The 12,755-nt window shown below is 35.0% G+C and overlaps 1 protein-coding gene across 1 annotated transcript in view; it reads right to left on the bottom strand.

Annotated features, from left to right (window-relative positions):
- Positions 1-216: 216 nt before the first annotated feature.
- SLC4A1AP (solute carrier family 4 member 1 adaptor protein) overlaps positions 217-12,755 on the bottom strand; it is a 27,651-nt gene continuing 15,112 nt past the window's right edge. The window contains exons 11-14 of the mRNA XM_070734275.1: positions 11,134-11,223; positions 9,704-9,759; positions 5,060-5,129; positions 217-4,070 (exon numbers count right to left, since the gene is read on the bottom strand). Coding sequence (XP_070590376.1) covers positions 4,021-4,070; positions 5,060-5,129; positions 9,704-9,759; positions 11,134-11,223 — 266 coding nt within the window. The 3' untranslated portion in view covers positions 217-4,020. The remainder of the gene's footprint in view (positions 4,071-5,059; positions 5,130-9,703; positions 9,760-11,133; positions 11,224-12,755) is intronic.

Genomic DNA, 12,755 nt, shown 5'->3' with positions numbered 1-12,755 from the left:
AAAGCTAAATTGTTTTTAAGAAAAAATATGTGATTATTTTATTAACAGAGGGTGATGAAAATTTATGAGGGCAAACTCACATGGATTACTTAAAGGATTCTGAAATAACAACTTCCCACCCAAATGGGTGAGGGACAAAAACAACTACAAAGACACACATAGACACTCACATGCACACACTTCTGATCATCTCATTAAAAAAAAGAACGACTCCAATTTAATAGCTGAATAGCCTTTTATTTTATAACAGAGCATTAATAGGTCTGAAGAACTTAATAATTATTTTACCAGTATGCACAAAAAACAGGAAAGATACTTTAATTTCCACAATGGATGAATAGCTGGAAAAACTGAGGGAACTAGCAAAGATGGCTAAATTAACTGCTCTAATCAAGGAAACAAACACATCCACCTTTCTACCTGGAAACCAATTCTGGATTTTGTGCTTAAGATGGGGAAAAATATAAATACATATATATCTGAAACATTATTTATTTATTTATTCGATTTTTATGCTGCCCTTCTCCTTAGACTCAGGGCGGCTTACAAGTTACAACATGTTAGCAATAGCACTTTTTAACAGAGCCAGCATATTGCCCCCACAATCCGGGTCCTCATTGATTTTGGGTTTAAATTTGTTGTTATAGAAATACTAATACATATTATATAAAAGTAAAAAGTTGAGACTGTTACTATGTTATTCAACTGAGCTAAAGAGTTGGAAATCTGCGTCTTTCTTTCTCCCTCACTTTCTCCTACACCTTTATCTTTTTCCCTCCCCTATTTTCCACTATTTTCATTTGTATTTTATACTTAATAAAATATGAATAATTATTTGTCATCCACATTAGAAGCTGAAACCACTTCTAAGCAGACACTTTGATTTAACTGCCAATCCACTCTGCCATCTTAAAAGAACCTTGGCTGGTTTCTCCCATTTTTAAAAAAGTTTCAAATCTTTCATCTATTGAGCAGCATCTCCTTTCTCATAACAATTGCCTCTATAACGATTTAAAGAACAGCCCATCCCAATCCACTGTTTTTCATATTCCTTATTTTGAGACATTTTGTCCAATAAAGTCTGGAGGAGATGATTGGGTATACTTTAATCTAGTGGAACTACTGTCTGGATGAATCTGAGGCTTGGTCCTATTACTAGGTTGACTTTCAGTCACTGTTCTTTACTTTATTATTCCTGCCCCATTCTTGTATTTCCATCTTAATGTATGAAGCTGCTGTGTAAAACTGTACACAGCTAAACTATAAGCAATCAGGAATTTCTTCTTTTCATTTAACTCTTGTGGTCACACACAGAGTCTGGGCACAATTATGGCTTGTGGAGGCAAGTTTATGTCACACAAGGCTATAAAGGAGAACATAGACAAGAGCTTTCTGTAATGTGGAACAAAGAACAGCAGGCAGAATTATCTAGAATGCCCTCACAGCTTCCACCCATGTGCAGGCCTTCATAAATCTTTCTGTGCCTTCTGGCATGAGAAAAAAAATGGAGGGGAAGAAATAAAGAGTGCTCACTTGGATTTAAAAAAAGAAGAGGACTGCCTTTCATTTGTATTTAATATATAGAAGGAACACTGGAAGGGTATCTTTGGCATGTTTCTAGGTTGTAAAAATCAAGGTAGTCATTAGATGGCAGCAGAGGGACTTATGCATCTCTAAGTCAATTTGCTGCCATCTATGGCCTTCCATATTTTGCAGCCTGGACATAGTTCGCCTGATAGTGAAAATCTGGTTTTTTAAAAGCCAACTTTGAGAGCACTCACAGATTAACACCCCCCCCCCCCCAAATTAGCCACAAACCTATGACAGAAATTGGAGAATTTTAAATTAAGCAATGACTTTTTAAAAGGGTGAAAAATAGGCCATTTTTTTTGCAAAAACGGGGGCACCTGTGCCTTTCCCCACTCTCCAGGAACAATGTGAAGGCCTCCCAAACCCTCTGTGTGCCCTTTTGCAAAATGGGTGAAAAACGGGCTGTTTTTCGTAAAAGCATGGGAGTTTTGCCTTTCCCAAACCCCAAGAAGCACTCTGCAGGCCTCTGAAACTCTCTGAACACTCTGATGTTTGCAAAAATGGGTAAAAAATAGGTCAATTTTTGCAAAAAAAATTGGGACGCAGAAGGTTTTGGAGGCCTGCAGAGTGCACCTGGGGGCCGGAGAGGACAAAACTTTTTTTTCTTACTTATTTCTTTGAAATCTTGGTGCGTCCTATACACCGGTGTGTCTTATAATCTGAAAAATATAGTATTTTCAAAATGCTACTATATTGGACAAAACTAGTGCTAAACTTCCACTTAATAGAAGGAACTTTTATTTATTTTGCTTCCAGATAAAGACACACTTTTGAAATTGCTGCTTGTTTTATTTCATCCAAGATATTTCCTATATCCCAAGCTTATCTTTGTAGGGAAATGGGCAGAGCTCCCTAAAGCATGAGTTGCCAGTAGCCACTTTTCTTTTCTAGGAATTTCAGAGGAATTTTGCAAATAAATTTATGCTACTTTATTTGTACTTTATTTGTTGCTCATTTCCATTAAAAAAAAAATTAAAATTATTTTGGACTCTGATCCTTAAAGGAGCCACACTGGAGCTCTTAAATATAAAACTCCCTCTGGGCTATATATTTCCAAAACCATAAATATAATATAAATATCTCTTAAATTTGTTTAGTTATAAGAAAAAATGGTTATTAGTATGTGAATGTTGCAGATGGAACAAAACGGAAATAGATTCTTATGCTTTAGATAAAGGACCCAGAATATGGGGATTTACTTTATTTCATAAAGTCTGTCTTAGGCCCAATCACATCTCCTTTCATTCACCCATAATTTATGGAATTAAGCTAATTTCAGTACCATACTTATGAACTCAGTACTCCTTTCAGTCTATGAATTGTGCAATTCTCACATTCCTACTTGCCAGTAAATCTATTAATGTAAGTCTTCAAAACTACAGTCTTTATTTTACCATCAAAAGAAAACTGAAACTAGTAAACATTTTCCAGTGCTCTCCGCTCTTCTCTTCTGAACTGGTTCCATTCTCATAACTAATATATTTACATAGCAGATAAGATTATTGTATGCCTCTAGCTTGTTTTTTCCCCTTTTAAATACAATTTCAATTCTTTTCTCATATGGAACATGATGCAACATAAGGGCAGAAATTGTGATGTAAAACCTGGTCTAGATCAAGAATAATTGCCTTTTTTCTGGCTTATCCAAAAAAATCTCAGATGTACTATTTAGTACTAATTCATAATACTTCTGTACCTTAGCTTTGACTTGCTCAACTATCCAGTTGTTAGATATTTTACATTCTTTCAGGAACTGCCAAAGTTTAACACACTTTCCCACCCACATTAATACTAATCTACAACTGGCCAAGATATGAATGTGTTGGTATTTCACCTTCTTGTAGAGTGAAAAAACAAAAAACAACAAAGAACCTTTACAGAAAAGACTGCAACAGAAAGGAAGGATAAAAAATAGCTTAAGTTTCAGCAGCTCCACCTGGAGAGCGCCATCAGCAATTGTATTTTGTGGAAATATATACTTGTACACAGACAGGCAGAAAACATTTTGGTAATCAACCCAAGCATCAAGAGTATTGAACTAGCCCTTAGCACACATATTGCCTAAATAGAAATCTAAAACTAATTCCTTTACCCCTTTTATATCAAGAAATAATTTACTAATTTCTTTACCCCTTTTACATCAAGAAATAATGTTAAAGAAATAAAAACAAACATTTTAAAAAAGTTTTTATAAAACAAACATTGCTATATCTATGTTACCTGTAAATTCTTAATCATCACCACTATATACATTATGATGCACATTATACACACATTTACGTCTAGGGGAAAAGCATCCTTAAGTAAGGATCAAGAATCATTAAACAGTGTTTAAAGAAAATGAATAAAAAATGTTGCTTGTCATTTCAATGGCATATTGTACCAATTATCAGCTGCTGTGCAACTTACTTCTTTACTTTTCAGCATAATTTAGTAGCCATATTTAGCATTCAGATGAGTTCTGCCATCACCACTTTGACCTGCTCAACAGAGAGAAAAGAAAATAATATTTTAACATTTAACATATATTTTTTTGCTATAGTGCTTTTAAAAATAATTTATATTAATATTGTTTCAACGATTTTACATCAATGGCTTTTTTAATTTGCTCAAAATATTTTATTTTTTATATAGTTTTAATTTTAAATCCAGATAATATTTTCTTAAATGAGTAGGATAAAATGTTTTAAAATATATTAGCAAATTGTTTGATTGCAAATCGATAAATTAGAAACACAAAAGATATATGCAGAATTTGCCATTTGAGAAATGGAGCTAGGGAACCTAATAAATATGTGTAGGTATACTTCTTACAAAGCTGTGTGATTTTATTATTAAAAAACAAATTACTCAGAAGTTTTTGATGGTGCCCAGTAAAGGACTATTTCATCTCCTACAAAGATAGGCAAAGCTATTTCGACTCTAACTTTCAATACAGCTATGACCAGAAGCACATTGGGAAGAAGATAATTAATACTGTCAAAGATGATTTAGGATCAGAAGGGCATCATTCCTGCAAAAGCAGGGCCAGGCTTTATATAGATGGAAATAGCTTTGATTCTCTACCAAAATCCATTTGTGGTTATTATATTCAGAGATGGAATACCAATTTTGTCTGTACTGTACTTGGTTAGCATTTACATAACTCCATTTTGAAGACCAAATAGGAATCTATAGCATATTCTCCTCCCAAACCACCATTCTAATTGAATCTTGTTCACTTTATATTTTAAATAAGTTAGGATGGGTTTTTTTTAATGTATATGTATGTGTTTGAGTTTACAATTTTCTTTGCAAGATTTTAGAATTGGTTTGCCATTGCCTCTTTCCTAGAGTTGATAGTGACTGGCACAAGGTTAGCCTTTGAAATGGGACCAGAACACCTGTCTCTAAGTTGGGTTATTTTTTGTTCATATATAAACTATATTTTGTCAGCAACTAATGTTCCACAATTACTCTGCCCCTTTACCTTCAGGTGGTACCCATACACAGTAATCTGGATCATTTTCTGGATAGTTTGAGGACAATGAATGTTGAATCTGTAGGACAGAAAGTAGTTTCTTTTTGTAAACATTTGCCAGTATCTACAACTTTCACTGCATTGTGGGCATACCAGCCCAGAATCACATAAATACATTTTTAAAAAATGAGTGGGAGGCAAAATTTAAATTTAACGCTTATTAAACAATTTATTTATTTATTTGTTTGTTTGTTTGTTTAAGTATTTATTGGTGGTATACAAAGATATAATATTTATATACATGATATGAGTAAAAGAGAAACATTAGGACAGGGAATGGAAGGCACTTATGCACGCCCCTTACTGACCTCTTAGGAATCAGGAGAGGTCAACAGTGGATAGTCTAAGTGTAAAGTTTTGGGAGTTAGGTGATGATACTATAGAGTCTGGTAGTGAGTTCCATGCATCAACTATTCGGTTACTAAAGTCGCATTTCCTGCAGTTGAGTTTAGAGCAGTTTACTTTAAGATTGTATCTGTCGCGTGCTTGTGTGTTGTTGAAGCTGAAGTAGTCGTTGACAGGAAGGACATTGTAGCAGATGATTTTATGGGCTATGGTTAGGTCAGTTTTACATAATTTAAATTCTTGTTACAGGATAATACCAACTTATAATGATTCTCATCTCTCTGCAAAGCAGTTGATCAAAAAGCTTAAAATAAACAAAAACAAAGCCACCTCAAGCCACTCTCTCCTGTGTATAGAAATGTACTCAAGTATTGAATACTTGGCAGTGGCAAAATAAATCAGAAGTAGTAGAATGTTGCTGGTAGGCGTTGTAACCAGTTGGAAGATGGCTGGGGGACAATAGTAGATAGAATACAACTTTATATTTTCCTTATACAGTGTTCCCTCGATTTGCGCGGGTTCGAACTTCGCGAAAAGTCTATACCACGGTTTTTCAAAAATGTTAATTAAAAATACTTCACAGTTTTTCCCACCGATGACATCATATGTCAGCGCCAAACATTCGTCCACCTTTAATAAATATTTTTTTAATAAACTTTAATAAATAAACATGGTGAGTAATAATCTATATGGTTGCTAAGTGAATGGGAAATTGCAATATAGGGGTTTAAAGTGTTAAGGGAAGGCTTGGGATACTGTTCATAGCCAAAATTTACTTCTGCATCTCTACTTCGCGGAAATTCGACTTTCGCGGGTGGTCTCGGAACGCATCCCCCGTGAAAAGTGAGGGAACACTGTATCTGTATATTTTCTGTGATCCTCAACCTCAAAAATTTTAAGAGGTTGGACTTCAACTCCCAGAATTCCCTAGCCAGCTGTGAGAGTTGAAGTCTACATATTTTAAAACTGCTGAGGTTGAGAATCAGTGAGCCTGCAGCAAAAATTTAAACTGGAATATCAAAGTGATATATCTGGCCAACCATCACATGCCTTGAATTCATTTCCAATTATGATTTGTGACCAAAGTACTGTTTTGTCAGACTATACTCTGAGGCTTGATTTATACTGTATGAGATGGATTTTTGTACCAAATGAAGAAAGGACTAAATAATAACATGTAGGGTTTTTTTTAAACCCTGCTGTTCTGTTTAAGAAAAGTAACAAATCTTCTGTTCCCGGGTCACCCTGACCCGGACCGAAAACTCTTCATTTGCAGTGCTTATGTTTGGTCAATTTGAATACTTTTTTCACTTGGAAAGTAGTCTGAACATTTCTGCACACAATGATATGAAAATTGAACTGAAGAAATTAATCCTTATTGGTTTATTTTGCACATAAATATGCCCCCCCCCCGTTTTTGTGAATTTTCTTTAGGTTTATTGATAATTATGCCTGCAAAATACATTCTATTTTACTAAAGTTGGTATGGGATTGGTAGCTTGAACATTTCTGAACATAATGATATGAAAATTGAACTGGAAAAATTGATGCATATTGGTTTATTTTGTTGATGAAATGCACGCGCCCCCCCGTTTTTTTTAAATAGTCTTCACTTTATGGATAGTTTTGCTAGCAAAATACATTCTATTTTACTAAAGTTGGTGTGGGATTGGTAGCTTGAACATTTCTGAACATAATGATATGAAAATTGAACTGGAAAAATTGATGCATATTGGTTTATTTTGCACATAAATGTATGCCTCCCCCCGTGTTCAATTATTTCAATTTATATAAAATTATGCTGTTAATTTCAAACTTACATACTTTTTTTTAGTAAAATGGATTTGTTTCATAAAATTAGTTCTCTGGCTACAATGTGGTTGATTTTCAAAAGGATATTCCAAATATTTCTAGACAAATATGTATAAACAGTGACAATAATGGCACATAGCAAGGCCGGGGGGTGGGGGGTGGCCCTTTTGTGGCAAAAATAAACCAATAAGAACCATTTTTTTCAGTTCATTTATATTTTTCTTATATTCAGAAATGTTCAATTTAGTATATCAAACCTTTTGGGGGAAAATTCCTTAGGGATTTGTAGCCTTACAAAATAGAAATTGACACGAAATTTAAAAAGGATGGGGGGAGGGGCTTTTTGATCAAAATAAAAATACAAGTCTCAATTTTTCCAGTTCAATTTTCATATCATTATGTTCATAAATGTTCAAACTAGTTTTCCAGTTGAAAAAGTTTTCAAAAAGATCAAATTCAAGTACCTAAAAAAATTATTTTTGGTCCGGTCATATACGAACAGAAACAGACTCGAAGTTATGATTTTTTTTTGCCCAGAAAACAATTAGCCACCACCCCAAAAATATTTTTTGATGATCAGCATTGTTAAATTGAGTAAATGAATGCCTAAGATTTTAAAGAATATTTCGGATTTGGAGCATAAAAAAATAAAAAGTGAAAATGGTTGCAAGCAGCCGAGGGGGGGGGGGGGTTATTTCTGATATTAAAAAACCAATAAGAATCATTTTTTTCAGTTCCTTTATATTTTTCTTATATTCAGAAATGTTCAAGCTACCAATCCCACACCAACTTTAGTAAAATAGAATGCATTTTGCATGCAAAACTATCCATAAATTGAAAAAAATTTCACAAAAATGGGGGGGGGGCGTGCATTATATCCGCAAAATAAACCAATAAGATTTACTTTTTTCATTTCAATTTTCATATCATTGTGTGCAGAAATGTTCAGACTACTTTCCAAGTGAAAAAAGCTTTCAAAAAGACCAAACATAAGCACTGCAAATGAAGAGTTTTCGGTCCAGGTCAGGGTGACCCGGGAACAGAAGATTTGTAACTTTTTTTGCCCAGCAAAAACTAAGCCCCCCACCCCCCCAAAAAAATTCTCATAGAGAGAACCCCTGAAATGATGAAAAATCATGAAATTTCAAGTTTCAGATATGCAGGGAAAATTTTTTACAGGGACTCAAACTTGGCTTCGGGTCGCATACGACCCGAACAGAACAGCAGGGTTTTTTAAAGTTAGAGTTAAATTGAAGAAAATGCTAACAATTGTTTAAATAATTGTTTCTACTGGAAGATTCCAGGAAAATAATATAAAAATTCTCTCAACACATTTTAAATGAGGTAATTTGCAGACAGATACCACACTGTTATATGTAATGCTGTGCTAGAGAATGGTTTTATTTTTAGTCTATATTTGCTTTGTGAAAGAGAAAAAAAAATGCACTATCTCCTGACTCATGCAGTACCGGCTAACATTCAGTTAAGCACCACAGCAGATTTGCAAAGCAAGATTGACAGCAGATGCTAAAACAGCTGCACATAATTTCTCTATCATTAACTCTACTGCACTACCAAGGATGATTAGGTGAAATATTTTAATCATTGCTACTTCAATGGAAACTGAGTACTTGAATTATAATCCTTTTATATAAGCTGTTGTAATGTTTGTGAGGAAAGCTACTATTCCCAAAATATCAAGAAGTATCTCCTTTTGATAAGCGTAAAAGTTGTCCCTCCAAGAGCAATAAGCTACAGGATCAGCCTAAGACAAGGAGACAATTATGCTCAAATTCCCTTACCAAGCAATTCTTCTAATTCATAAGGAAACATCTCTCCCCCACTCCCATTCCCACCCTCAAACATGGAAAGAGTATTAAGCATCTGTTATCCATAACTATAGTCATGATTATCTGGATTGGATTGCACTGCCTCAGACAAACTGGAGTGCGATCTGGGATTCACAGATCTTGCTCAAGCAACAGTGACAACTAAGTCTATGGGAGCTTTTACCCAGCTTTGGGTTATGCACTGGTTGTGCACTGGATTGAAGTCCCCGCCTCGTGACTTCTAGACTGGGCTACTGCCATGTGCTCTACAAGAGCCTCTATTTGAAGAGCTTTTGGCAGCTGCAGCTGATGTAGAAAGGGTGGAGGTTAGTGGTGTCTAATTTTTTGGTATATGGAACACTACTGCTCCATGATTTGCACTGGCTTCCAGTATGCGTTCAGATACAATTCAAACTGCTGGGAGTCTCCTGGTTATGCTGATTGCTGTTGGTTTTTGTGATTTTCAACTGCTGTGGTTTTTATATTTTAAAATGGTTTTTTTATTATTTTAATGCTGTAAGTTGTCCATGGTAATTTATTTAAGATAGATCACTATATAAATCTATGTAACAAATAAACAAAAAGTTTTGTTCTTTTTCCAACTCACCTTAGGTTTACTGCTATCTTTCAGATTCTTTGGTTTTTCTGCTGATGTCTCAGATGCTAGTAAAGTAAATGGTTGGAAAAATGAAGTTTATGATAGCAGTTCTTAATTCTTTGGTTATTTTCAGAGTAAATAAATCCTTTCTCTAAGAACAACACATAGGAAGCTGTTAAAGCACTGTGCCTCATCTGATAAAACAGAGTGCAGATATCTCAGAAATGTTTGTATCAGTAACATTGTCATACTGCCTTTGTAATATATCTTAGGTGAAGATATATTCACCTAAGATATATTCTAAGATAACATTTCTAATATTTTGTCTGAAATATATTTTGCTTAATTTCTTCCTCCTTAAATTTACAATGTTCCCTCGTTACAATGTTCCAGCGGCCGGCGGCAGGTTCGTAAGGTGAAAAAAGTTCGTAAGAAGAGGCAAAAAAATTCCGAACCCTGGGTTCGTATCTTGAAAAGTTCATATGATGAGGGGTTCGTATCATGAGGTACCACTGTATTTGGACTTTTAAAACCTACCCTTTGCATTAAACAGTTATTCTATAATGTTTCTCAGCTGGAACTACATGTGATATCCTACCAGTTTTTTAATAGAGTACAGTAGTACTGTAAAAGAATTTTATGAATTTTAATGGATTTAAAATTTTTAATGGATTTAATGGATTTAAGCCCCCTTTGAAAACCCATGAAATAGTGAATCCGCGAAAGATGAACCGTGAAGTAGCGAGGGATTACTGTATTTTGTTTCAACTGCTGTTATATAAGTAATTTTTATAATTGAATTATCACTGATTATTTTTTTTACATTTTGTAAAAAAAAGGTAAAGTAGTTTTTCACCTGTTTGTGTATTCCACTCCCACTGGAAATAGTCCAACACTAAAGCACCATTTATTATTGTTTTTTTCCCTCTTCATTCTTCTGAAAAGGCTCGAGTTTCTAAATGGTTGCTTTTACAAGAACTGAGCTTTTATGGAGATAAGCAGAGCATTCAAAGTCCAAGTTCTTTCTGGATTTGCAGGGTGAATAAAAAAGTTTCAGCAAGGCTCAGCATGACTGGTTTGAGGCGCCTGAATTTTTCTGACAGCCCCTCAGGTGACTGGGAAACAACTTCAAGTGGCTGAGATTGATATGCAGCAGAGATCTGGAAAGGCTGAATTTCAGCCCAGGCCTAGTGACTGGAAGCTATTCCCTTTTATTTTCATTCTAAATTTGGCGGTGCAATACTGAATGCAAAACATTGTTTAAAATACTTTCCTTCATTTTGAACTAGGAAAAAAGTGATCTTCCTAAGAGCCAACAACTATTTTCCTCACCGGTTGTGAAATATAATTTATTTCAATATCAGTGAAATTATAATTTTGTCCTGGCGTTCATAACCCACAGATTGTTCAGAAACAAAGAGCTGGATAAAACAGCTTACCTTCTAGTTTTACCTGCAGTTCATTCACTGGGGAATTATGAGCTAATGGGCTTGTATGCTTGCTTGAAGACTCAGGCTGAGACTTAAGTCCTATGAAACACAAGTTCACCCCAGAAATTTAATTAATTAGGAATATAAATAGTAACTTCTACACCTTTTCATTCCTCTAAAATAGAGATTTAACTAATTAAAGTAGCTTTTCTACCATATGTAGCAATTCTGCTGCACGAATCGCAGCGACCTGTTAGGTCCCACAGAGTTGGCTTTCTCTGGGTCGCATCGATGAAACAATGTTGTCTGGCGGGACCCAGGGGATGAGCCTTCTCTGTGGCGGCCCCAACACTCTAGAATCAACTCCTCCCAGAGATTAGGACTGCCCCCACCCTCCTTGCCTTTCACAAACTCCTTAAAACCCACCTCTGCCGTCAGGCATGGGGAAATTGATTCCCTTGTGCCGTTTCCACTTTATGTATGATCTGTATGAGATGTATGATTGTTTTTATGTTAAGAGTTTTAAACTGTTTTAAATATTGGATTTGTACTGTTTTTCTTGTTGTGAGCTGCTCCGAGTCGTCGGAGAGGGGCAGCATACAAATCTAATAAATAATAATAATAATAATAATAATAATAATAATAATAATAATAATAATAATGGGGATGTCACATAAGAATGAACATTGCCTTATCGTGTATGTATGCACAAATAAATGTTCTGTATGTTTTGATTGTAATGAAGTGACCACCATGTTGCCTCTTCTGATAAATCCTCTCTCTGGACACTGCTTAGAAAATGCATTAAACAAGTGAATGCAGACTAGTCTCTCTGGGCAGAACCATGCTAGCTTTGAAAAAGATATTTTGCAACTGAGACCAACTCATGATATCAGTTCTTTCCCTTCAAACTCCAAACAATGTAGATTCAGTAGTCTGGGTATTAATTGGAAAAGGCATTGTTCTTGGTTCTGTATGAGAAAATTAATCATTAAACTTCCTCAAGAGCAAAGATGGTTTCTTTTTAATTGCCCTGTAACAGAAAGCTTGCCTAAGATCTTTTTGGTGATTGGTTAAACTTCTATTTTTGCAGGCCTTTTCTTTATTTTTTATATTAGTTGTTTTTACTACTGACTCATTTAAGTTTCCCCCATACAATTATTAGGTAATGTTTTAGTATTAAATTTATAATCACGCTATTTTGTAACCACAATGGGTTGATGATACAGAAAATAAAGTTTAAAATTAAAAATGTAAAAACATTCTGGGCAGTATGATAATTGTGCATGTTTCACATAGCCACCGCATTGTAAGGGGTAAATAAGGATTCTGAGCCCTTCTCTCTCAGCTTAGCCCATTTAATACCTTAGCAATCTTTGGAGCTTCTCAAACACCTTCTGAATATTGAGAAATAGTGGACTTGGCTGAAAAGCGGCTTAGATAATGGAAATGCTGGCTAATGCATATGGAAGATGGCAGTCCATTGAGATGTTCCCCTGTTGCCCCAATGGGGCCAGGCACTGCATGGCTGCAATCACTTCACAATGTAGTCACTCTCAACAATAGTTTCAGGGCTGCCACCTTTGCAGTGTCTTTAACCCCCCCCCTCCCTGACTGTTACTACAGAAGAG

Source organism: Erythrolamprus reginae, chromosome 1 (assembly GCF_031021105.1).
Source record: "Erythrolamprus reginae isolate rEryReg1 chromosome 1, rEryReg1.hap1, whole genome shotgun sequence".
In the NCBI taxonomy this organism is placed as follows: Eukaryota; Metazoa; Chordata; class Lepidosauria; order Squamata; family Dipsadidae; genus Erythrolamprus; species Erythrolamprus reginae.
Note: the sequence above shows the minus strand (reverse complement) of the source record. Positions and strands in the feature narration are given on the sequence as shown.